Source organism: Podarcis gaigeae (assembly GCF_964106915.1).
Source record: "Podarcis gaigeae genome assembly, chromosome: 4".
Taxonomy (NCBI): domain Eukaryota; kingdom Metazoa; phylum Chordata; class Lepidosauria; order Squamata; family Lacertidae; genus Podarcis; species Podarcis gaigeae.
Genome location: NC_139677.1, coordinates 44692249 through 44720186, shown reverse-complemented (window position 1 = coordinate 44720186; position 27938 = coordinate 44692249). Strand labels below are relative to the sequence as shown.

General features: G+C 40.7%; 1 protein-coding gene across 1 annotated transcript in view; it reads right to left on the bottom strand.

Moving 5' to 3' along the window:
- POLA1 (DNA polymerase alpha 1, catalytic subunit) overlaps positions 1–27938 on the bottom strand; it is a 176994-nt gene that overhangs the window by 109045 nt on the left and 40011 nt on the right. Inside the window, exons 26-30 of the mRNA XM_083734167.1 lie at positions 27656–27778; positions 7072–7104; positions 5580–5672; positions 2142–2347; positions 80–212 (exon numbers count right to left, since the gene is read on the bottom strand). Coding sequence (XP_083590293.1) covers positions 80–212; positions 2142–2347; positions 5580–5672; positions 7072–7104; positions 27656–27778 — 588 coding nt within the window. The remainder of the gene's footprint in view (positions 1–79; positions 213–2141; positions 2348–5579; positions 5673–7071; positions 7105–27655; positions 27779–27938) is intronic.

The following is a 27938-nucleotide window of genomic DNA, read 5'->3' as shown; positions in this document are numbered from 1 at the left end:
AAAAAATGGACACCAGGAGAGAATGGAATACATTCAAACAAATTAAGGCATAACAGTTAAAAAAACCGAAACTATTTACCTTGTTGATTTCAAATTGTTTTACTGGAACGCTGCCATTTGCCACATTTTCTCCAATTTGGATTAACCTCCTCTGAATGTTTTCTACAATTGCATCTCGGGGTTGGTCAGAAAGAATCTGACCAATTATATAGCTGTAAGAAAAGTTTAGTCATGTGAGAAAACACGTTTCTGAGAAACACACAGTATGCACCTGCAGCACACTATGTTCCTCAGAAATTACGGGAAGAATATTTTCCAATTACTTTTGTGTAGATATAAACAATTTCTTCAGGTGGAATACCAGGTTACCACTACAACTTTAAACTATTTCCATGGGGTGCACACTATCAATCCAAACATTAGTAATAATTAAGCTAACATTTATTTTCCTATTAAGCATTTTCCAAAACGCAAGTGTAAATTTATTCAAATATGCCACAAAAGGTTAACCAGTTTCCAATGGTTGTTTATTTATTTTCACATTTATACCCCACCTTTCCTCCAAGGAGTTCACAGTCGTGTACATAGTTGTCCTCCACCCCATTTTATCCTCACAATTCCTGTGAAGTAGGTTAGGCTAAGAGAATGGCCAAGGTCATGCAGTGAGCTGGATTGTTGAGTGGGGATTTGAACCCTGAGTCTCCCAGGTCTTAGTCCAACACTCTAACCACTTTACCACACCCAGTGGCGTAGCGTGGGGGGTGCAGGGGGGCTGGCTGCACTGGGCGCAACATCTGGGGGTTAGGGTTAGGGGGCGCAAATCCACGGGTTAGGGGGTGCAAATTACTTGCCTTGCCCTGGGTGCTGACAACCCACGCTACGCCACTGACCACACCACAGATTACCAAGGAGCTAAGAGGGGGTGGGGGCAGGCTCCCCATATCTTCTGTCATGGAGGGAATACTGATGAGTAATGCTGCAAACATCACCTGGATGGGGGCAGAACTAACAGTCCCTCCTTAATTCCCTACCACTGAGCTTTCCCTCTTATACCCAGACCTCAGGATGACCTGTGTAAGAAAGCTCCCTGCTACTTTTAGTAAGGCAATTCTAATTAAAGGTGCTATGAGTAGTGTGAACTCAAAAGCTAGGGGATTTCCAAATCAAATAGCAGTCCCAATTTGTAGGTGCTAAGACAGCAAAACACTATTGCTTTCCTCCTTAGAAAAGGGTGAATTTGATAAAGTGCGCCTCCCTCCTGGCCCCTCTAAAACCTTTATTTCATTAACAGTGTGTTATATCCAATTACGTTGCTCGGCTTATGGTAAGGCTTCCATCAGAGGAACGGGGAAGAAAGCTTAATTCAGTAACCTCTGCCCCTGAAAAACACAAACCTCCATAACAGATTTTGGAGGAGGAGGAGAGGTGCTGAGCCTACACGGAGATCTGGGAATCACTGAAAATTGCTTTCCTCCCTATCCTGCCAAAGGAAGCCTTACCATCAGCCAAGCGCCACCACTGGATGCAAACCAACATTTTTCTATTTAAAAGCAGCTGTGAATTGTAGATAACAGCAAAATCCAAGATTGGGGGGGGGGGGAGGTGTGTGCATGCGCACACACACCATATATTTGCAAACACCCAGACACAAACACATCACTTTTCCCAGAGTCATTTCTGCCTAACAGGAAAAGGCAGGAAGAAAACTTAGACCAGAAAAGATGACACACATTATCTATTCATATTTTGTTAGATTATATCCTGCATTTCCCCCCAAGGAAATCAGGACAGTGTGCATAGGTCCTTTCCCATTTCATCTGACATTAACTGCTCCATCATGCTGCCTCTCAATTTACTATGAGGTCAAGCATTTAAATCGGTTCCAATTTGACTGAATCAGTTTGTGCGGTAGCTGAATCCACCCGTCTTGGAATAACCTTCTGTAAAGCACCATCTTTGATCTAAAACATGTTTATTTAAAAGTAAATCCTGCTATTTCAGTAAACCTTGCTTTTAAATAAGTGTGCTTAAGATCATAGCCTTTGGGACAGAATTATGATACAGAGTTGTCACTTGCTTTGGGTAAACAGCTAGTGGATCTACACAGCAGCCATGGTGAGTGATCTAAGAAAGTAACTTACTTTCCCGTCTCTTTTGCAAGATCACACCAATCTCTACGCACAATGTCCAGTCCTTTAAGCTCTTGCTTGGTAATGTATTTTCCATCCCCTGTTGGCTCCACGACCAAAGCAGCATATTTTTTCTTTTTGAGCAATAAAAGGGACTTAAAGACTCCATCAATATCTATCTCCAACAACTTGTACAGCTTGTTCACTTCACTTTTTATCTGAAAATATATGAAGAAAAAAATAAATCACTTTCTTTACCACAGAGAAAAATACTTTGGAAACTGAGGTAGCAGAAAACTGAGGTAGAGAAAAATACTTTGGAAACCACGATTTTATAGTGATAGCAAACCCCAGACTTTGTAGAGAGATTAAAGTACTCTTAGTCCTATTTACCGCAGAATCTTTAAAACAACAATAACATATCTCTCTCTCTCTCTCTCTCTCTCTCTCTCTCTCTCTCTCTCTCACACACACACACACACACACACACACACACAAGAACACTGCTAATAGTCCCATGTTCCACTACCTCAAGCGTATCTGCCAGTAAGGCTATTAACAGTGACAATGAAAATGTTGCCACAGTGTGCAGCAGTTGTGAAAAAAAAATGAATTCCATACTACTGACCATGGGTTGGAATTTTGAGAAAGTGCTGTGAGCGCCAGTCACCAAAGGTCTACTGTGTGAGAGACAAAACAAAAACAGCTGCCACATTGAAAAGGGCCTCAAGAGACAAGACCACAAAATAAATGTGGGTATGCCCTCCCCATCAAAAGGCACCCATGCAAAAAAAAGGCACCCACACCAGCCACCAACACGTTCTCTCACAAAGGGCAGCTCACTGCACCGCTCCTCTGTTCAGAAGGGAAGGGAGGGCTGGGTGTCTAATCCTGGCATCCGATGAAATGTGTGCAAGCAGGAACTGAACAGGAAGAGCAGATGATCTCTTGTGCATTGTGGAATTTTGAGGGGATGTTTGCCGAGAACTTTCTCAGGCAGCCTAGGTGGTATGAGCAGGCATACTGGTGCTGGCGTACTACGATGGAAACTCATTCAGCTCTCTCTTCTCTCCCAACCTTATACTATATATATTAAAGTCTCACATTGAATATAACTGAGCTATAAAAGGGTTTTCTGCAGGAATGACTGCAGTAGAAATAAATGTGGCTCTCGGGGCACCTACCACTGGCACCTTCAGTAGCTACATGGTATTAATCAGCAGAAATTAAAGATATTTGTTAAGTAAATCCAGAAAGATGGATTTACCCACCCTGCCTCCCATGTCTTTTTTTAAAATCCAGGAAAGGTAACCTTAGGCTTAGAAGGCCCTTGAAATAAAACTGTTGCGGCCTCTTTGGGAAGCATAGGGGTTAGGGTTCTGAAATAGGTTGTAAAGTACACATTTGCTAACAGTGTGGAGAAAATAAAAGGAAAATATATTCCTGGCTGGCAGAGTCAAGAATTTAGTTGTTTAAAAGCCCCGAGTCCAAGCCACAGAAGCAATCCCAAAGGGGTGGTTTTGGAAACCACCTTTGCCAATGCTCCCAAAGATGGTCTTAAAATCATGGTTTTGTGTGATTGGACCCATGGTGCTTCCAGTGTGGAGCAAACGGCGGCAGCAGAGGATGAGGACCAGGGAGAAAAAAGGCTGTTTGAAGAGGAGCTTTGAGTTAAGAACCTACAGCCCTTGCTTATGCTTGGGCTTGGGCTTGCTCAGAGGAGTGTGCCTAGGATCTACCATCTGCCCCCAAAGGCACAACCCCCTCCCCGCCTGTTAAGAACAACAAGGACAAGGACCCACCACATGAACTGGGATCTCCAATGAGGTTTGGTAAGACTGATGGGATTGATAAGAGTTAACCCCCGTTGTTTGACACAAAACTGGGTTTAATGAGAAAGCATCTCCTTCTGGGATTTTTGCCTCGAGTGCATCAAGAGGATGCGGTCTCAGTCTCTTCCTAAGAGCTGGCATTTTCAGCAGCCCAGAGTTTCTGTGTACTTGGGAGGATGGCAGTCCCATAGCATTCACCCTTCCCAGTCCTATAAGGAGCAGGAGGGGAAGGAGTTGGGATGACGCCGAAGTTCTCCTTTCACCTGGCACTGTTGCACCTGTCCCTACTAGCCAGCATGAGAAACACAGAAAGCCGCTTCATGTGGAAGTCAGAACATGGGCCCATCCAGCTTCGTTCCCGTCTCCATGGAATGGCATGGCAACACCTCTAAGTTGCTGCCTTAGCCCCACACAGAGACACCAGGAATTGAACCTGGAACCTTTGGCATGCAAAGGTTTGCTGCAGCCGTCTAGAAAGTCTCTCCGCAGCTCTTTCCCTTGCCTTGCTGCTTGTCTAACAGGATGTCCCAACTCTGACAAACAGGCAGGTCAGCCACACCAGCTGTGGTCCGGTGCTTGTTAAATGCCTCAGCCTGCGAAAAGATCAAAGCTTGGAATACTGAGCTATCAGGAGCTCTGCACAACCTATTGCTCTGTGAGTTGTCTGGGTGAGCAGCGTTGCCTTTCCCTTGGGGGTCTGGATCATGTGTAAATCCAGGTGCAAGGTGTCATCCTGATGTTAAATAATACCCCCCAGGAGCCACAAGATTTTAATTAAAAATAAACAGATAAACAAAACATGGTTACCAAATTAATGTAGTCATAAATAATATAAAATAAGACACCAGCTGTCTTTAGCATAGAAGCATTTGATCACGTGATCTAGAGCAGTGTTTCCCAACCTTTGGTCTCCACCTGTTTAGGGACTACAATTCCCATCATTCCTGACCACTGGGTCTTGCTAGTTAGGGATCATGGGAGTTGTAGTCCAAAAACAGCTGGAGGCCAAAGGTTGGGAAACACTGATCTAGAGGGTATTCAGAGGGTCTCTCTCTATCAGCTAGAGAGAGTGAGGGGGATCTATTAATCAAAAGAATTATGGAGAGAATAGTATCCCCGCTTAACAGAATATTCCATATATGACAACATTTGGGTTACCTTTCTAACACAAATGGTATACAGACATCCCAAGATGTGCTATGTGAAATTAAGAAGACTAGCACATTACTAAGTTATTAAACAAAGTATCAACCTTATATGTACCTTGCAAAGCATATGTTAAGAAAATATATCCTTGTGGGAAGCCATTAGCAGGCCATATTACAGCAATTCAAATTATGCTAAATGCAGAAGAAAAAAAATTAAAGTAGGGGTGGAAATGTCATTGTGGAAAAAAGACAAGCAGAGATCAACAATTTGAGAAACACTGGCATATGTTAATACAATTTTTTTAGAAAGAAGCATTTTCATAAACATTCTCTATCAACTACCAAGTATTAAGCTTGCAGGTGCTAACAAGGTCGCTGTTCACTAGTTGTACTAAAACAAGGATTCTTAGCAATATAAAACTGCAACAAAGAAATGTATGGTGCTACAACAAAGCTTAAAATTATTTTACCTTGTTCCCCATTTTAAAGACTTCTTCCAAGTTGGTAATGTTTGTGTTTATCATAATGGAGTCTGTATCACCATAAATCACTTCCAGATTCATCTAGGGAGGGCATAAGGAAAGTAACATAGATTACACACCATGGTTTGGACACTGAAAACTGACATGTCAGAAATCTAACATAACATCTTTGACAAGAGGAGCAGAAAGTAGCTGCCATATATATGTACATGATTGCTACAGAAAGCATATATGGTTTATGGTACATGTGAAGCAACCCACTACAGAAAGACGAATAGTAAAACACAAACACACAACCCGGTGAGTACGGAGTATGCTGAGTGGATATAGAATTCTGATAAATGGTTGAGGGGAACCCCAAAACTGGGAGGGAAGATTAGGAATGGAATGTCTAGAAATCTGAGCAGCAACATTTTATTGCAAGTCCTCCTTGTAGCCATTGTACTGACATTGGTTCTGTTCACACAAAATATTATTTGTCTTTCTACAGTGGGTTGCTTCACGTGTACCAAAAACCATGGTTCGTGGTACATGGAATGAGCCCTGTACTTGAGCGTTCCCTCCTTTCCATACACACTGTTTAATTAGCTAGCTCCTAATAGCACAGTCTGCTATTACATCTTAATGGGACAACTGGTTTGTATTTGCCATGTAGGATTCTTTCCAGGGCAGGCACAAGAGACTTGCGTAATTTTGTAAAGCCATTGCCCCTGGCCTGCATCCAATGCTGCGCGTGCAGAATTCTGCTCACACAATAAGACTTCCTCTTCTGCTCTTTGCCTAACAGGCTCTCAAAATCTGCTCTGGAGGGTCCTCCAACCCTCTGGACCAGATTTTGAGGATGTGCAAGAGGGGGAGGGGGAAATTTCACTGAGCAAGCAGAAGTCTGCTGAAACAGCAATGTTAAATACAACCCTGTTTTACACCTCATGCTAACGCATTGCATGACAAAAGTGAAAAGGAGAACCCAAAGGTGCTTTCTACCTGCATAACTTCTGCAAATAGAATACGACTGCAGTACTGTTTGCACCAACTCATATGCAAGTGGTCACAGAACACCACAAGCAGTTATTTTATTTCTTCTCACAGATCCTTTGAGCCTACCCATAGAAAATAAAATATTGTATTCCTAAACTACAAGACAGAGAGGAAAGGGGTGGGGGTATCAGTCCCCCAAAAAGGACATTAGAATACATAGTTACTGGCCTGTGACTAAACTCTAATTAGCACTGTTACTAATTTATCCAAAATACTCAAACATAGGCTTCAAGCAGGGATTAGATCACATCTGCTTTCCCCCTTCCCACAAAAGGAGGGGGAGCTATAATCCACTAGGAAGGATAGCATTTGTAAACTAGACATCCCAAGAAGTGACTTCAATTATTTGGGCTACCATTTTCATATATATTTTTTTTAAAAAATAAGTCACTAGATATTCTATTTAAGGGTTGCTATATAATAATAAAAACATTGTTACTACCTTCTGTACCAGCTCCTTAGTATGCATCAAAATCTGGAAGAAGGAGAAGAAAAGATTGATTCTGATGAGATCACATTACAAAATAGTACATTACCATATACCAGTCAGGGAGTAAGCTTTAGATCTCTGGATTTACAAAATAAGGCAATACAGCTACCAAATCAATGTTTGACCATGGTAACTGTGTCCTGCTCACAACATTACAAAAAGCAAAACATGAAAACAGAACTCACTTAAAACAATGTAGCACAGATATATTTACTTTCTTCTTTCCTAGAGACGAACAGGGTACAATACTACCCAGCCTTGTCCACCTAGAAGTCAGAATGTTTGGGTTGTGTAAAGCCTAGGCTAAAATTTATACTTCTAAAAAACAGCAAGTTACCAACTAGTTTGTTATATGTACTATGCACACACATGCACACACACAAACATGTCTGTACATGGAGAAAAGCTTATACTTTTAAGAAAAATATCAGTTATTAACTGACTATAATGAAATTATAACTTTTTTATCCCAAAAGCTGGCCAGGCAATTTGATATATTGTTTTTTGGTTTTTTAATATTATTATTTCTAGCCCCCTGAATGTCATAGATTGGTAAATGGGAAGACATTTCTGACAGTGTTAGTCCTGTTAGCGAAACTAATGACTCATTATGGGGAATATTTTCAATTGTTCACAAGGGCAGCAGCAAATATAGGCAATTACAAGAGGGTCACAAGACAAGTAAAAGTTCATCTAGTGACAGGCGTAATATTAATATTACCTATTCCAATAGAAAATCACTTTTAAGTGCCAACAGTTAGGGAATAGGTTATGAAGGCTTGCTAAATTCATTAATAAATCAGTTGGCAGTTATCATATTTCACAGAAACACCTGCATATTTATCTTCTCATTACCAATTGGATGATGGAATTTTTTTCAAGCACATTTCAAAAATCTGCCAACTTCAAGTGTAAAAAAAATAAACTTTGTGGTTAATTTTTCCCTTAACAAAGTACAGCTGTTGAGAATAATTGTTCAAGATCTTACCCCGTAATGTCAACTGCAGCAGAACAAAGAGTATTTAATTAGCAAATCTATCCAGTAATTCAACACCTATTATATAAAATGCCTTTGTGATTTTATTCAGGATAATTTGCTAAGAGGGTTATTACTGACATTCAGATGAAATTCAAAAGTCCTACGCAAGTAGAGTCATAATAGCAGTAATGATCCCCCCAATCAGGAGATCCTGTGTCACACAAGGCTCTTTTGCAAGGCAGCAGCTGATTTCCTGACTTCTTAATTCCCGGGCTCAGCCCAGTGAGAGCCCTTCATGCCAATATTTCAGTCAGCAATACATGTTTAATGGGAATCTATTAAAATACCTAGAACAAAAGTGACTTTTTGTTAAGAATGACAGCACTACGATCATATCAATCATTAGCAGTTTTTAGAACTGTGGAATGAAATGGGAGTTTTATGATGAGATTGGGCAAAAGAAAGCGAGAGAATCAAAAAATTGCTCCTTATTGTTTTCTATGATGAACTATTTTGTATTTCACTTGAATTCACCTGTTCCTCACTGCAACATAATTTACAGAACAAGCTGCTTTTTGCTCCATCGTGGCTCATTCTTCTGTAATCCATGCAGTTTAAAAGATACATTGTAGCCGCTACATCATAAATTGTAGTTATTAGATTTTACCATGGCCCTTCATCTAAAAATGGCAACACATCCCTGAATGTGCCTGAATTCTGGACTCAAGTTTCATTGTAAGTTTTTAGTTCCTAATTCTTTTTCCTGTTCCTGATGCAGCATGGGAAATAATCTACACTATATAAAATCAACAAAATCAACTTTTAAAAATTTATTTTTGAAATGTAATAAATACTAAAAGTTTCTTTGAAATGTACTAGGTTAATATTAAATAACGTGGATAAAAGCACGTTAGCTCATACTTGTATTTAAGCACTAGTCTGGAAGCCATAAGTGATCAAGAATTCTATACAGGTGAGTGTGCAGGCTGATGGAGAATGGATGAACTACTCTACCCTTCCTCTGGTACTCTAGGTATGATGTTATTACGGTCAATTGGTATTAACATCCAGCAAAGCCCTGAGAGGATACGTAAGTTTTAGCAGATACCAAATTGTCATCAATGATGTGTCTGCCTTAATTCAGAGGGAAGGCAATTCCAAACAGTAGGTGTCATTACCAAGAATGTTCTCCCTCTTGTTGCCACCAAATAGTTTTCTACAGGTTGCAGCACAAGCTCATCAGCTGGTAGAAAGAAGGTGCTCCCCCATGTAGCAAAAACCAACTTGTTTTAGAGTTTTACAAGTCAAACATAAAACTTCAAACCAATTCATCCTGCCCCTTTCTGTCACTATTGGCAATTAAGCAAAAAAAGTAGGACCCCAGTGTCAATCCCCATGGATAAAGTTTAGGTACTGTCATGAATCATTCACCAGCTAACCATCAACAACAATGCTACTCAGAACTTAAATTATTTAACTTGGTGGTGGCGTTGTTAGGTACCTATTTAAGTCTCCCAAAGCCAAGTCAAAATACCCAATGTGTATGGATTCAGAAGAAGCAAACATTCTAAACCAAGATTGGCCTGGAGGTCTACTCTATGCCATTCCTCCCTTTTATCTGGTGACAAAGATACTCAAGAAGGCAGGAGAATGGTATTGGTTCCTAGAGCAGAGCTACTCACAACATCCATGGAAAAATATCACTCACCATCAAGTCATGTACCAGGGACCAATTTTTAACCAGCAGCTGCACATCTTCTGGCCAAAAAGCTGGTTTTGGTCTTGACTAACACTGTCACTAAGCAGGGACGGCTAATCTGTAGCTCTCCTGATGTTACTGGATTACAGCTGCCACCACCTGTCTATTGGCAATGCTGGCTGGAGTTGATGACAGTTGTATCATCATCATCATCACCATTATTCACAGGATAATATCAGAATATAAAACCACCAAATACCTAAGTTGTAGTTCAATAACAAATGGAGGGCCACTCTTCCTCTAAGGTTTTGCCAAATATCTTAACCCAGGAAAAGACATGCCCAGAAACCAATACTGAATCTTGGATCAGCCTCCCAGTGTCAGAGCAAGATATTCTAGAGTTTTGTACAATATCCAGCAACAATGTTGTTGAGAGTATTTAGCCCATCTTTGGCTGGCCAAGAGGTAGGTAGCAAATAAACACAGAAAACCTTAGTGTACGTAAAGAGGCCCTGAAGCCTTGGGGGGGGGGCTGCTTCCACATGATTATCACAAGCACCCTTAAGCCTTCACCTCCAGCAGGTATTATTGTCATGAAAAAAAGATTCCCACAGGTAAGTGCACCAGAAATGTATTGAATTCGTGGTGGTCTTTTGTAGGGAAGAGAACTTGATTGTACAATGAATTGACACTGGCATGGGCGGACTGGTCCATTCTGACCCCTTTGGCAGAGAAGATGCAGTCATTGCTCCTTTCTGAGAAGAGGGGGGGTAAACTGTGAGGTGGACACAACTTTAGCCAAGGGCTGTGAGGAAAAGCTCTATAGGGAAGAGCTTGTTCAATGAAGTCTCTGGTTGTTCTGCCTCTTCCCCTGGAGACACCCCCTTTCTCCCTTAAGGGTACCAAGTGAAACCAGCAATTTACCAGAAAAGGTTTCTGTAACTGGGCTAGCCCATGCAGGTATGGAAGGGAAAGTAGAGGAGAGAGACAGAGTGAGAGAAAGAGCACAAAATAGCACAAGCAAAACCTGCTTCCCTCTTAGTGGCAAGAAGGTAAGGAGCCTCTCAGCAAGCTGTCTCTGCCTCCTTAATGCATGGAAGAGGGAAGCCCAAAGGATGGAGAATGTCCCACAGTCTCTAACAGATAACGGTCATCCCAGTACCTTGTGACTAACAGGCAAAGCCAGGCTTTACTCAAAATATATAAAGCTGTAAGAAAATGTTTGAGCTGTTGGAGAAGGTTCATAGTATTTTAAAATGAAATACATGTGGGGTGGAATCCAATTGTTGCTTTGAAAATCTGAGTCCCTGAATTAAATTAGAAAATGCACTGCTGTAACCAAAATTAATTTTGATAGCATTTATCAACTTACTCCAGGAGTTATGGCTAAGGATGAACTCTTTAGAAGCTATTGAAAAAGTAACTATAGTAGGAAGCTGTTAGTCTCTGATCTTGCTTAGGTCACCACTAATAACCAGTAATTTAGGACTCCATGTGAAATATACATACATTTCAATATTTATCTTGCACGAGATTCATTTATTCAGGTAAAAAACCCTCACTCACTTGGTTCCTTTATATGTATTGTATATTACCCTGAGAAGTGGAATAATTTATTCACTTCTTAATTGCTAAAAGTCAGAATATACTGAAGATTAGCAAAACAAACAATGTTTAATCTTTGAACTTTACACTACAGGAAGCCATTCTGAATACTGGCTTGTCATAGGGAAATCGGATTAAAATTGTTCAGTTTTCCTACTCTTTCAATCCACCTACTCTGAACAGAAAGATACTGCTCTACAGGAATAGATTTTATTTCCTTTAATGGAAAAACCTTAATTACAAATCCAACTAAAACATACTTCCTCCATAAATCCATTACTGCAAGAGACATGCTGGGGATTTTTAAAAAATCCTTAATTTGTCATTTAGACCTACTGTTATCTCATTTGTACAGAATTCCAAATACTTTAGCATAAAAGCGGCTTTCCAAAACATTAATAATGTTTATGAATCCCTCAGTTCTTATCTACAATTTGGCAGGACGGTTATACTTCTTGTATTCAAAACAGATTTCTTTCTTTTTTTTAATTCGGAGGTCTAATAAACAGATTTCAAAACAAGTATTACAAGTTTTTCATTTCAGAACATTGTTCAACCACTTCCTAACTCTTTTATGGATTTTACATTACTAAAAGGTAAGATCATGGAAAGGTATGTGTCACAGAAAACTCTTTGAAACTTTCTACTGAAATTAACTATTTCATTTAAACAGAACAATGTAAATAAGGATGTTGTGGTGTGATGATGTGATAAAGGATGTGATGCTATTCATTTACTGTCCAAGTTAGTCTATATTGAATGAAATCTTAAAGTGAAAATCCAGTCAAAAGGGCCCACATCTAACTTCAGATATTCTTATCTTATACAGCTGAAGATTAGGACAGAAGCATTTTCCTGTGAAATATTGACCATGTAACTTCTAATAGTACATTTTAAAAAGTTATAATCCATGCTACACAGGTTAGAAAAACAGCTGCGGTCAAGTTAATAGGTCTTGAATAATTTCTATGTACAGGCAATTGGTAGTATTTTATCCCATTATTATCAGAAAAGAGTGGATAAAATTATTATTTATTGCCTATATAACACATTGAAGGTTCCCAGGCAATACACAAACAATTCATTAAAATATAACACAGCAGTGCCACATAAAAACCATGAAAGCATAATAAAACAGCAATTCAGCAGCAGAAGACGCCAACTCTCAAAAGTCAGCCATGTCCATAGGCCTGAAGGAAGAAATACATCCCTACTTGAAGTCTAAAAGCAGGTCATATGGGGGAGATGCCTCACACGTGCCAACACATAAATATAAAAAGTAGCAGTGTGAAGCATTTGTCTCTGATCCCAAGATGATAGTCTGTCCCCACTTAAGGCTGTAGAAATGATGATGATGATGCAATGGAAAACTGGCCCCATCTAGTGAAGCCTTCCTCCTGAGGTGGAAAGAGACACTCACTTGAAGTAGCATCATAAAAAGCCATTTAGGACTTCAAAAAGGTTAAGAACCAGCATTTAAAACTGAGCTTGGAAAGTAATTAGCAACCTTTAAAACTGGTGGTGCATTCTTAGCGGTTGATACCAACAACAACAAAAATCCATACTTAGCTCAAATAATGTTTCCCCCCCCCCCTCACTAGAGCAGATATAGCATGTACAAAATTGAAACTCAACTCATCACCTGACTGATTTGCACAGCTAATTAAGATGTGGTCAAACTCTGCATCAACCGATTAAGTATCTTTTCAGTAACAATTAAGAAAGAATGATTTTTTTCATTAACAAGAACAAGCACATAGCAGGCGTCAATGGAATCTTATAGCAATAGGGTTTATAAATCCAAACCATTAGGTTAATGGCTAAATGGTTTTCCTCTCTCTCCCCAGCCTTTAATTCACTGTTAATGAAACTTGGTACTTCTGACTATGGGTTCAATAGGGGTTTCCCCCCTCAGTTTTGACCACGAGTTTAGTATAAAATGAGCTCTGCTTCTGATTATGTTTCTCTTAGCAGATTAGTGAACTAGACTTTTGAGACCCTTTTAAAGTACGACAATTACTTTATTTTTAAAAACACACATGGGTGATTACACACAAATTGCAAAATGACGATTTGAACTTGAAACACAACAGAAAAGCAACAGTGTAGATTGAAGGGCGGTAGTATTGCAGTTTACTGTTAGAACTTTACTAAACATCTTTGCCAAGTCTGAGTTACTTGATAAATTCAACACAGCAGAAATCATAAAGCGATAAATTAGTTTCTCCTCCTCCTCCCAACTTCTTTTGGCTATTGGTGTCACATTCTTTTCTCAAACATTTGTCCACACAATACAGTAGCCAACAAACCTGATATAGGGCTGTTAAAGTCAGACAGCAAGGCACCACACAATGACCTTTAGAAAGAATGATACTAACAGGTGGTGGGTGCTTAATAATTGTATTATGCTTTAACAATGAGGGCAGCACACTATCTTCTTATCTGCACCAGGTACCTTAATACACATCACCCCAAAAGGAAGAAAGCAAAGCTACGAATAGCCTAATTGCCACACCCATCAAATTTATACTTCATGCATTTCTCCACTTCAAAAACTCATAGCTTTAAGTGCTGTCAGTTAATCTGAAACAGGGAAGTTATTTAACGCAAGAAAAGGACTAAATGTATATCCGAAACATATTATTAAAATCCTGAATGGAGGGAGGGAATCCCAAAAATCCCAAGTGATTGAATTAATTGCCCTTACTAATTAGATTTCCTACATCAGGCAGCTCAAGTTACAGTTTTCATTAACCTTTAACCCTGAAGCAAGTCAGTGTTTTGACAGCTGAAGAGCAGTGCAATCTTTTCCTCTCAAGCAGGCTTTGACCGTGACAGAGGAATTTTTTTTGGGGGGGGGGAGGTGTCACACCCAGACAAAAGTAGCCACTCAAGCAGCACATGATTGCTTTTTCCACTGACAATCCTGACTGGTTGCAAAATGGCAGACACCACCACTGTCCCTAGTCACCACCATCTCAGCTGTAGAGAGACCTATGCAAAAGGGAATTTCTGGTCTGAGCGACATGCCATTAGTATATAAGCACCCACTGCAAAGGGCCAAGCAGCAGATCAGTTTCCTGTCAGCTGCAGAAAGTGCTGACACTTAAGCTGTTTAAAGGCTTCTCATTCTTGATTTGACAAACAAAAAGGCAGGTTCAAGGACACACTGGCTTGTGAACTAGGCTACCATGTATGGTGTGTGTGTGTGTGTGTGTGTGTGTGGCCATACAGTCACCTCAGTTCAAGGCACCAATAAATGAAATTATCCAGAGAAGATATGCTCACATCAAAATCCAATTTCAGTCTTGTAGCAAACAAAGAACAAGCACAAGAAAGTCCTCAAAATGTTCATAATTTCTGTTCTTTGTTTTGTTTACACAGCCAGGTACCTGATCAAAGGCATTACACCATTAAATAGTACCAACAGAACCCATATGAGAGTAAGATTCCTCTTGAATAGCTGGTAGGCTGTTTGACAGATAAGTGTTAAGCGCAGAAGGAAGTGTACTGACCATGACACCAGCGTCAGTTTAACGCCAATCACTTGAACTCAAGCGATAGAAGCTACATAACACGGGAGGGAATGAGAATGCAACTGTCTCAGGGTTCAGGGGAGTAAAAAAACTGTCACCTCCCTCCCACTCCCCAATTGCTTGCTTGCCTGCTTCATTGTCCATCTGGCCTTGCCACTGCCACCACACCACTTCTTACACACCCACCTTGCACGGCTCTCCACCAGCCACTGCATGGCCTCCTGCCTCACTCTAGGAAAGGCCAAGGGGTTCCTGTCTCAAAGTGAGGCATTCTGGGTAATGTAGTCAGGGAAGTGCTGTACCCCACAAATGATCAGAGTTCTAGCTCATGAGGACAACTTGACAGGCTCTCCCACACCAGACATGCCCTCAGTGTAAAAACAGCATTGAAAGGGGCCAGCGTAAGGTTAACTTACGTGGTCCGGCTCTCCTCCGTCATACAATCCTGTGCACACTTATTAATCTGTGTCATTTGACACACTATATCTATGAAGATGATGATGATGATAATGATGATGATGATTTATATCCCACCCTTCCTTCCAAAGAAGCCAAGGGTGACAAACACACACACACAAATGATGAAACAATTAAAACATCAAAAAACAAAACGTATTTTAGGACGACACCAGCTTCACATGAGATTATGCCACTGGAGAAGAGTCATCCATTGGAAAAGATGAATGAATAATTTAAGTGGAAAACTTCAGCATCCACATTTGATCCTTGTTTCAAGAGAGAGAGAGAATTAGTAAAGGGGTGAACCTGAAGGGGGGAAAAGTTTTCAGCACACAAGTTAAATTAGCACAACCCAGAAGCCAGCTATTCTGCATATTCAAGTGTACAATTTACAGTTCTACAATGGTCTGCCTGTTGTTCAAGCATCTTACTTTGAATTCTTAAGACGGGGAAATGACTGTGGCAACCATTTCTGCAACTGAATCCATTCAATGTGTGTTCATGCTGAGAACTCTTCTTTTTACCTGGATCCAACACAAGTGAATTTTCTTTTTCTGCAATCCATGCATCATATGCAGGTGTGAAGGGCACTCCCCAGCCAAATGTACACGGAAGAGTTAATTCTTCATTGTCAAGCTGACACTTACAATTATTTCTACATTTCCGAGTGCCCATGCACACCGGTCTAGTATCTAGGCAGCTGTGCCCATTTCTGAGCTCTATGGAGCAGTTGCAGCAACAAGAGGCCACTCACCCTCCACCAGGTATGTACCTCCCCCTGATGGGATGCATGCAGAAACTACGCTTGCATGGAAGCTTCCTCTGCTCTTCAATCTCCTTCTGGTTCTGGGAGATAGTGGGGCAGGAGAGGGTGGGAGGCCCTCACTTGCTAAATCTGCATCTTCCTCTGATCCCTCCTGTGCGCCACCCTCCAGCTCTGAAGTTTCCCCTGCCTCTGACTGGTCTCCCAGCTAGCACAGGTCCCCATAAACCACTGGCCCTCTTTGCCAAGTCAGACTCTAGCCCTGCTTCTCCCGATGCACAGTTGTCAGCATCCTGCCAGTCCCTGACAGCAGGTGAATACAAAATCTTATTTAAACCAAGAGGGTGGGCGGAATGCCGCAATGCTAAAGTGTATTTTCCAGAATACACACACCCTTTTCATTTTATCTGAAATGGCCTTGAATACTAGATTGACTGGTAGTACCTTTATAGGTTTCTAGTGCCATTCTAAACAAGCTATCAAAAGCAAAAAGTAAATTCACAAGGTGCTGTATCCTCATAGCTTGATAATTAGTTATTTCATCTAGTGATAAAGCACAAAGACCCTCTCCTGCAGATTGCAGGATGCAAGCAGGACCATATTGGCGCAGGCAATCCTTAACATATTGTGCTCTTCAACGTTGAACTGCACATTTTGAATTGGAAGCCAATGAACTTGGTATAAAAGCAGAAGTACATGACTCAGCCCTCTGTATCCTCATCCTCAGGGAAAGAGTTCAGGAAGTTAGAAAATATATCTGACTGGGAGGAGAATGTAGCCTATGAGTCAGCCGTTGACAGGCATGCCCTCTCAGAAGCTGTAGCATCACAGGAGTCTGTGATGCCAGCACCTCTCTGGCTTCAAGAGGTTGCATTACTGTCATTAGACCCAAAGGACTCCAGCTGAGAGGCCATAATAGAACCATGGCCTCCCCTGCACCACTGGACTCCACAGCTCTGAAAACGGGCTGGCCCCTTTAAGAGTAGAGGCTTCCCTCGTCATCAGGAGTGGGGAAAGGAAGGCTCAGGCTGGGTTTGTTCATTGTTTGAGCACTGAACAGTTCCAAGTGGCACGTAGCCTTCCCAAACGCCACTTGGAACTATTCAGCATAGCTTGTTTGCCTTTCGGACTTTACTTCTGCTTTGTCTGAACTTGCCTGAACTGGAACCTGAGCTTTGTTCGACCATTGAGTGCTTCCTGGATCTGGAACTAGTTCTAGTGGAATGTGATTCGTTGGCCCTGGACTCTGTGCCCAGCCGAGGACCCTAGTTCAGCTAGAGCCCCATCCCCAAGCTGGCACCATTGCCTGAGACAGAACCAATCTGGGCGAGAGCCAAGTTCAAATCCCTCATTCAGCCATGAAGCTTATTAGCTGACCTTGGACCAGCCATGTTTTCTCAGCTAGACCTGCAGATGAAAACTGAATTTGATATTTGGAAGCAGCAGGTGAAGACTCAAATCATGCTGCCTCTTTGGTCCATCACTCTAACCTGAAGACACTCTTGCTTTCATATCGCTAAACACACAGAGATAAATGAAAGTTTGCTTCGTTTCATACCAACTGTAGTTAAAACTAGCACGATGTGTCGTTTTTTACACCATTATATAAACTCAAGGAACAAGCTGTTAGAATTTCAGCTTGTTCACTCTGCTTCTCGCTACATGCAACTATTACTAACTCTGAAACACTCGTCACAACGAAGCAACTAATGATAAAAAATGAAAAGGGAAAATAACCAGAGAAGGATTAACACCCTAGCTCAAAATTCAAATAAAGAAAACTTCTGCTTTTTATCACTCAAAAGTTCTGAATAAAATTCACTTAGCACTTGCAGATCATTTTAAAAGGAGTTTTGAAGACGCTTTCACATGCTCTAAAGACCGACATGAAAAGTGATACTATTCAACAGAGGACGCTTATTGTGGCTACAAAGAAATACAATACTCATAGCAGAATTCCTCAGATGCCTCCTACAAAAACACATTAACAAGACTAATGGGTCACATCCCTCTTTGTCAAGCTATACATGAAACTGCAACATCATCAATAAGCCTCAAATAAAATATATAAATGCATATAATGCTTGTGTACGTTTTCTTTGCAATACATGAAATGAGGGGCCACTACCTAGATCTTTATAATGATAGTATTCATTTAATTTTAATGGTAACTTTATTAGGCAGGCTCACTTCTCATCCTAAGTCATGGCTGACAGCTTCTGTGAATGACTAGATTGCTCCCTCTTCACTTCTCCAATAGTGTGAAACTTCTCCGCTAGTGTAAACAACAAACCCCAGTCCTTGGCTTAAGATCATGGTTTGTTTGGAGTAAAAGAAACCATTCTCTCTGGTTAAGAACAAATGCTCAGTGAAGGATTGTGGCTCATTTCCTTCTAGGAGAGCAGTGAAAGAGCCATTAACCATGACTTACAACGATGTGTGAACAAGGCCACCGAACAAGTAGAATGAGCATTTGCAGAGTTCTGCTGTTTGTGAATTCCACCATGCTCCCTTATTTTTCCATTTTCATGTCTCTAATTTCTATTCATTCTTTTATTTATATTTTATACATTTATTTACATTTCATGCATTCTTTATTCACACTTAATTTAGAACGATTTGCCAAACGTCATATCTATTGTGTGAACGTCATAGCCAAGTGGTGATCTGGGCTTTTCACATCCTGTCCCAACATTCTAGCCATTCTATCACAACCGATCTTAAAGTAACTGGAAATGAGAGAGCACCGTGGTAAACTTTGATCTAGGCCATTTATTCAATAGCATGGAAGAAATGACTTTCATGCCAACAACTGGTGTATAACATAGAGATATGTGCACAAAGACATGCTAAGGTTACTTTGATCATTTCAACATTCCAGGACCAGTATGTCATTGTTACACTGCAGCCATCAACATTGCTGTCATTCCCGAGCAAAGAATTTATTAGCATACTAAACTTCTGTTCCCCATGTGCAGATTTTCCTCTTGAACTGTGGCGACAGGCAAAATGCTTGAAATAAACACAAAGACTGCAATGTTGCATTCATTTAGGCTGCACAGGTGTGAAGTCATAGGATGTATGTGCAAAATATGAACAACCATCAAAAGGCCCATGGCTTTCTGCAGAACTGAAAAATTGTTAACCTAGGAGCAACACAAACAACCACACTGACCATAAGCATGTAATAGGCTACATAAAGCCTCAGGGGAATGAATGAATATTGGGATGCAATAGCTAAAACTTGTTGTAGCTTGTTCATAAAAATCAGTTTGGTTTTAGCCAATATACTTTTCTTAAAAATCACTGCCTCATCCTCATGTTGTAAGTGCACTATATTCCCCCCTGAAGTGTTTAGAAATTAGTGCTGCAGTTAACACTGGAGTAGCTAGTCACACTAAAAATTCAGCGACCAGACACTGCTCTGTGCTACAGGACGAGACTTGGAATTCAAGTGGAATTTCTGTGTTCCATCACAAACATGAAATTGTATACCACAAGACATAATTTAGTGCTGCAAGTTCATGAAACCTGTAACCTTTAAGTACACATAAAACCAGTACAGATAAGATGCCATTCCAACAGCATTATACCATTTGTTTTACACGCTTCATCCACGGCTCAACTCCATCACCACAACTCTTGTTAAAAATAATAATTGTAATTAATTGTGTTGTGTAGTGCTGGGCATTTGAGTCCCATTGGGACTAGGAACTTGTTCAACAATTATTGCCCACTGCGAACAGAACCAGGAGCTGGCAGAATTCCCAGCCTCAGGCTCTTAGCAGCTGCTGCTTCTACTCTTGGTTGTTTCCCTTTATTCTGCCTGTGCCCTCTTCACCCCATAAAATTCCCACAGCCAGAATGAATTGCTTTAAGCAGCCAAGAGGTACTGTATCATCTACTGCTCTCCATGGTCTCCTTACTACATATGCTACCGAACAGGTAGCAGCAAACATACATCTAAGGTAGTGTACAAGACAACTGTTACCACAGTAGTGGGAAACCAACAGTAACCGTAGCAGGAGAGAAAGAGCCAATGTTTGCCAGCAGCTGGCAAAGACCATTTTCCCAGTAAGACAACAAACTGAAGTGAAAATCTGCAGTCCCTTCAACCATCATAAAACATAGACATGGACATTGTGATTTGTCCTTTTACAAAATCTATACAAGCTCTTACAGTGGTACCTCAGGTTAAATACTTAATTTGTTCTGGAGGTCTGTTCTTAACCTGAAACTGTTCTTAACCTGCAGAACCACTTTAGCTAATGGGGCCTTCTACTGCTGCTGCGCCGCCAGAGCCTGTTCTTATCCTGTTCTGTTCTTATCCTGAAGCAAAGTTCTTAACCCGAAGCACTATTTCTGGGTTAGCGGAGTGTGTAACCTGAAGCGTATAACCTGAAGCGTATGTAACCCGAGGTACCACTGTATATGAATCTGTTGAACACAATGCTGGATCACAGAAAATCTTAGTAGTAGATTCCAGGAATTTGAAATTTTTTCTAGTCCTTCCTTACATAAACATTTTTTTAAAGAGATGGTACGGAAAATGTAACTCTGTTCCTCTTGCTCTTCACCCATCCATTCCAAACAAAAGAAGGCATGTGTGTGTGTGTGCTGTTGTTTGCTTCTAGCTGAAATGCTTTATCAAAAACATTAGCTCTGAAGAAATAATGAGTAATTGAAGAATTCACACATTAAAAGCCTAATCTCCAAACGAGAACCCCTGCAGCCAAATGGCAGGCCTCACTAGAAGCGAAATATTCCCAAACTGTATGCCATTGGGTCAGAAGCATCACATCATATGACATAAATAAATGAAATACAAAGCACAGAGCCATTACATCAAGTTCTATGAACTACAGACTATTAATAAACTATTAGTACCAACTGTTCTCAATATATATGTGTGTGTGTGAGAGAGAAACGACAGAACAGATGGACACAAAATATAGGACTTCACTTAGCAGAGAAAAGGCCAGGGACAAATACCAAGTTAGTACTGATACTTGATAAATGTGATAATCTACTATCATGCATACCTTACATGCTCCCCCAGTAAATGAAGTTGCCTGTCTTGGCAAAGAGTCATTTCCTCATTATGAAGATGGGACAATGGAGCACTGCAAGTTCATTTCTCAAACAATAATGCCAACTGTGTTCTTCCAGGACCTAGGAAAATACTCTGGGCTTAGACAACAAATGCTTAAAAAGAAGAAGACGACGACACTGGTGGCCATGACAAAATGACTGCTGTGCTTTAATTTAAAGCTTAGATCAATTTTAAAAAATTCTACATTGTGGACACTGGTTTAAAGAAAAAGAGCTGAACAGTGAAAAAATGGAAATAAGTGTTAGGAGGTGTAAGATTAGAACATATTACCAGAGCAAATAAATTTCTAGAACAATAAAAAGACAATGCTCACAGCTAGGGGAAAAAGTCACTAAAGTTACTCTGATGCTTTTAGAGGGACATCATTTTTAGCCCAGTCCTGTTGCATCATATAAAGGAGAAATAGAGAAACATTTTTTTTCCTTTGAAGGATCATTGACCCTGAGCCACAGGCCTTGTTGTCCTTCTATCTGGGTTACAACTACCCCCTCCCCTTCAGGCCCACACCCCAGTAAGAATGAGGTTCCATGGTCATTTTTGGTCCTCTACCCATCCCCTGCTCCTGCCCACATGATTCTGAGCAGCCTGCCTGCCTGCTTTACTTCTTCTGGGCTCATGAACCTCTCTGTGAGACCTACAGAGTCAGCTACAGCAGGAGAGCAAAGCAGAAAAGTGTTTACCTACCTTCTTGCCTGCCTGGTTAACCTGGTAGCCGGTATTGTGGGAGGGGGGAAGCAGCCTGGGGAGGAAAAGGGCTCCCCAACCCAATAGCAAAGCATTTTTGTTGCAATCTCATAATTACTTACAATTACATAATTAGAATTACTTGCTTCCAGGTAATACAGTAAAGAGTACTGGGCTGTTAAAATGCTGAATGTAAGGGTTTGTACCCAAATTTCCCCTGAACAGAGTTGCACTCAAGAAATGCTCCCACTGGTGCAAGCGGGGTGGCATTAGCCAATATCCCATTCCCACAGCAGCCATCTAACTGCCCTCAAAATCTGCTCCAGAGGATTGGGGGGACACTGCAGCACAATGGAGAAGGATGCTGGGGAGAGTGCAGGAATCAGGAAAAAAATGCTTCCATCTCTACCTACAGTGGGAGCCTCTGCTGGACCAGAGTCCATATGTTTGCAGGATAGCAGGTCTGTATCCAACCCAGTGTATGGAAATGAATGCTATGCCCGTCCGTATTAAAGACCTTTCTCCTCTGATACAATGTATGCCAACATATGGATACTCATACATTAATAGTACAGTCGTACCTTGGAAGTTGAACGGAATCCGTTCCGGAAGTCCGTTTGACTTCCAAAATGTTCGGAAACCCCAGTGTGGCTTCTGATTGGGCGCAGGAAGCTCCTGCAGCCAATCGGAAGCCACAGAAGACCCGTCGGACGTTCGTCTTCCAAAAATAGTTCGCAAACCGCAACACCGGGTTTGTGGCGTTCGGGAGCCAAAATATTCGACTTGCAAGGTGTTCAGGATCCAAAGCACGACTGTACTATGAAGTGGAAGTGGAAACTTGGTTCTTGGTCCTTATATTCAGATACCGTATTGGGTGTATCACACATTAAAAAAAAAAAAAAACATGCAAGGAAAGTAGTAATGAAAAGATGGAGTTGATTAGACCAGATAACAAATTATTGCAGTCTTCCTAGAAGTGAGTTGTATTTAAGTAACTAAAGCAGTTTTTAAAATTATTGCTCTGTCATCCTGACTCAGTGCCAGCAGTAGCTGCTTCACAAGACCTGTCAACACTGTTATTCAAAAGGGGCTTTTAGTGTAGCTTTAAAAAAACAACTAATGAGAATTGAAACAGAATATTTACAAGCATTCTTCACCCTGATCTGTTTTTCTTCCTAGCTTAAAGGAAAAAAATACTTCGGATTTTAACAAACAAAAAGTGACTTTGCAACTATAAAACAATACTTTAAACAGTAGAAGAGAAACAAAAGCCCACCCCCCCAAAAAAAAATTCCACCCCCCCAACCTCTGTCATGGATGCAGAGAAGTGGTGGGAGACACCAACTGGGGAAGCCCCAAGGGAAGAAGGCTCAGGATCAGGAGATTGGTGGTGGGACAATGGTGAATGGTCAGAGGGAAAAGAAACAGCAGAATGGAAGGAGGTGGTGTCGGAAGCGGTGGATGTTGGAAGAGGTAACAGGTTGGGTGAACAGGAAGAGGCTGTGGCAGAGGGCTGTTCAGACTCTGAGGCAGAAGCAGAGGCTGGAGTGGAGTGGGGCCAGGAGAGAGAGAAGGCGGCTGCTGAAGAAGCCAGGAGTCTCCCTCTCGTACTGCAACCAACTCCCCTTCCACCTGTTCTCCTAGAACACACAGATAAACGAAGAGGGCAGAGCATTTGCGACTGCTTGGGAAAGACCCTGAAGCGGTGGGAAGGTGGGGACTTTCAGTCCTCACAATTGCCTTGTTGGAGCAAGACCTACTGGGAAGAGTTGCTGGGATCACTAGGTCTGCACTGTTTTGGTCTCACTGACACCTTGGTTGTTGTTTTTTATTGCTGACCTACGCTTGACTCCAGCTCCTTACAAATACCTACCAAATGAAAATCATAAGCTGCCTTCTGTTACTGTTTTTCCTACAGGGATCAGGGGATCCATGGACAGGTTATCTCTGCCTACTTCAAAGCTTGAAGTGGATGCACTAGGATGCTAGATATGTACAAATGAGGTTCAGAAGATGGGAATTTGTGGTGGCCACTATAATTTGTTACATAAGGTAAGGTTAAAAAGATGGAAAGAACAAATCCTGCAAGCAGCAGTGTAATGAATCGAAGAAACAAGATTCCGTTACCAGGAGTCAATCATTCTTGGCTTATCCCAAAACTCGCTGGCTGGTGCTCAATTTACATGACACTAAATAATCCATAATGACTGTTTGTAGCAACTATAACAAAATTCAATGTCTATTCAAGCTAAAAGAAATCATGCCAGAACAGTGAACAACATTCAACTCAGAAGCTTCATGCTGTATCTATTTCCTAAACATATTTTCCTTAAGTGTGCTAACAGAACAAACAAGATTATTGACCCACAGGTTTCTCTCCTCTTTTAGCATCTGGTTTTGCCTATTCATTAACCAGTTTCAACTATATAAATCACAGAAGGTCACTGTAATGGCATACATCACTTGGGTAGGATAAACAGATAAAATGAGCCAAAGTTGCCTACGTCAACCACTGTTGCCAGAGAAGATATGAAGACAAAACTGGAAGTGGGATTTGTTGCGTTATTAGGACAGTCTCTCTAACTAGCACACCTTTAGCCAAGCAAAGCACTGTCTCCAAGATGGGAAGTATATCACTGAGTGGTTTCAAGTAATAACTGCAGGTGATGGGAAGGGCTGCGCCTATCCTACAGTAGATAACTCCTGAGAAGCACTTTGGCTGCATCAGTTTGTTTCTTCACTTCAGTGTAATGGCCGTGTAATGTAGGTTTTCAAAATCTCTGCTGCGAGCCCTTCAAGTGTTCAGTCTCTGTTGAAGGAACTGGTTGCATTGCAAATGAATTGCAGGGGTTTGCTGTGAAAGTAACAGGACTGTGTGGTGTGCTTTGGTGGGGTGAAGCAGACGTGCACATCCACCTCTCTATGTCCAACAGGCAACACAAATACGACAGCTAAAATAAAATCAGGAAGCTAATTCCTGGTGAGACCACTGCAAACCTAGCCACTCCCAGCTGCCAGAATCTAGCACTCAATCTAGAATCAACCAGTTATTTCAGGCTGTAGGCTAGGGGTACAAAAATTTTATCCATATGGAAAAAATAGATGTTGTGGAGACAGTTATGAAGAAACCCTTCTCAGAAGCCATATTCTTGTGTTACCCTAATCTTATGTACTGCGAGTGTACGTTTTCTCCTATTGGATTGAACTGCACAAAACCCATATTCTCAGTGAAGCTCTAATAATACAGGAAATTTTGTAAATCTCTAAAGTCATATCAACTTATACATAATTAGAACTCACATTTAGTGACCAGAAACGGCTTAATTTTTTCAATAAACACAAGATATATATCGCCATCTAGTGAAGAATCTGCATAATTACCACTCTACTACCATATACAATAATGCCAACTGTAAAACGAATACAACAGCATGCTTTCTTCTGCTTGAGATTTTCTGCTAAAGGCTAATATAGTTTGTACAAAGTTGCTGAAAGTCAAGCAGGGCTGTAATAAGCAAAACTTTGAATGGAACAATGGAAACTATTTAAATAGCAAAACTGGACACTTTCAGACCAGTGAAGTATATTTTGCAAGAAAACAATGTAAACTTTTAGAGTTAAGATTTTCCTATGCCAGGAGGTTCTTAAAAGCTAATTTCTGAACGTGTCTACTGCCTTCTGACCAATTTTGTAAATAAACTTCTTCCTTGTATATGATGTAGAAGCAAAGCCACAAGTCATAAAGTGTAGTTATCCCCTCATCTTTTTCCTAACTAGCACAAATCCACATAGAAGACTGTCTGGAATGTCTACATACGGTAATTCATTGTTCTGGCCTTAACCCCATTGAGAGCAAGCAACCCCACTGAGAGCATGTGAGTTTGTAAACTGATTTGAAAACCTTGGTTAAGTGGGGATGTGGATGGCATTAATGGTAGTTAAGGTTGATATGGACACAACTTTTAATAATTCTTAAGACCTCTGGAGCAGATACTCTACCACTCAACTACAGCCGTAGGCCAAGTCAATATGACTTACCAGCATGTTATTCAGCAAGGAAAAAGGTTTGGTTTTGGTAAATAATTCAGACATACTGGTGTATTGAAGGAGACAGAGGTATGCTGCACTTTTGCTCCAAAAGGATACAGCAAGCCATTATGTTCTAATTTAAGTGAGATTACTCACATAACAATAAATATCAGATTATTAGAGGTTTGGGAGCACAGTCAATAGTCCAGATTGCACCAAACACAACATACCCTTCTGGTTTTCTAAAGATTCAATCTGGCAGCTGAAGTATTTAGCACTTTCTGACCCTCACTAGCTATTATAATGTATTTCACCACTAACTAGGGCAGATGGTTTGACCAAATTTGCTAGGTCGTTTTTTTAAATAGGCAACATCAAGAGCCACTGCTGTGGTCTATAAATGCATGGCAACAGTAGCTCTATTCAGGAATGTGCAAAGGGCCACTTGGAGCATGTGGGTTAGTTCTACCCACTTCAGGATGGAGGCAAAGGCCACTCCACATTCTATGAGCAATACTGCACTGCTGCAAAAAGATGCAGAAAGGGGAGCACTGTCTTTACAACAACAAAGCTATAGTGTTTGGAGCTTTTCAGTTAGAAGAAAGGTAAGGAAGAGAACACGTAGATAGTGTATAAAATGATGCATATATGGGGCAAGTGAGTAGGGTTTTTTCCTGTGCCATAATACTAACAACCTGGGCTTATCAAATAAAACTGATTAACAGTGCAGAGTTAATTTATGGAATTCACTGCCACCAATGTGGCAATGGCTACTAGCTTATATGACTTTAAAAGATGATCTTACAAATTCATGCAGGTAAAGTCTATCAATGGCTTCAAGTTAGTTACATGGAGAATTCAGGTTTACAGACACAATACATGTCTCAGCAGTAGTTACTTGGAAGCAACAGAAGAAGAGGACCAAGGCTGCTTGATTAACAGATTCTTTGTTAATTCTAACATGAAATGATATGAACTAATTATGTAGATTAGAATGTAGTTATCCTTCAAATTTTGTACGCCTCTGAATTTTGCAATACAATTGTCAGCTTAAAAACTATTTTTAAAAAATCTATTATTTAACTGTTCACTTACATGGTTTGATAAGTGAAAGATTGCTGGATGTAGAGGCAGCATTGTTAAAGGAAGTTTGTGTTTTATTTTAAAAACTGAATACTGTAATGAAATATTAGTAACAAAAAGCATATTTTTATATGAAACACATTTAGACATGCGTATTTTGGAGAAAATGTTCAAAAGTACCTCTTTAAATACATATTTAATTTGCAACTTTTCTTTTTTATTGCAGGTTAATGCAGAAACTGGATGGGAAAACTTATGATGAATACATGTAAAAGGGGTCCGATCCAGCCGAGCTGTTCTTACCTTTTTATGCATTCTCATAAATGTTACAATTGACTCAAACATTCAGTAACCAAATTTGCACTCAGCATTAAACTTTGGTTCATAACCCATGATCCGAAGCTGGCTCGTTTCAAAACCAACCAGACTTTGTGATAAACGGCAATCTCTAGTTCACACGCAATGACAAGCAGAATTCACACAAGGGCAAAGTGAAACAAAACCCTTGTCCAGTCCATTTCTCAGCTGTGCACAAGAAGGAAATGGGAAGGGAAGGTCACGAGCCCATTATTCGCTGCCGACTCACCTCTCGGCCTTTGAAAGTCACCAAAGCGGCAAGTGGCTTTGCATAGAATCTACTGTAGGAAAACCCCAGACATCCATACATGCTGTTAGCTGTAAGCTTCAAAGCCTTCTGCCTGATATCATACTGCAAAGAAGAAATTAAGACCATCACAGCAAGTAGTTAAATATATAAATATAATCATATGTACTCAGTCACTTATAAGAGAGATGTTAAAATGCCGAGTGGCCATCTGGTAGAGGGGCAAAGGCTCCAGGTGAGCCAGTGAAATGGCAGAAGTGGGGAG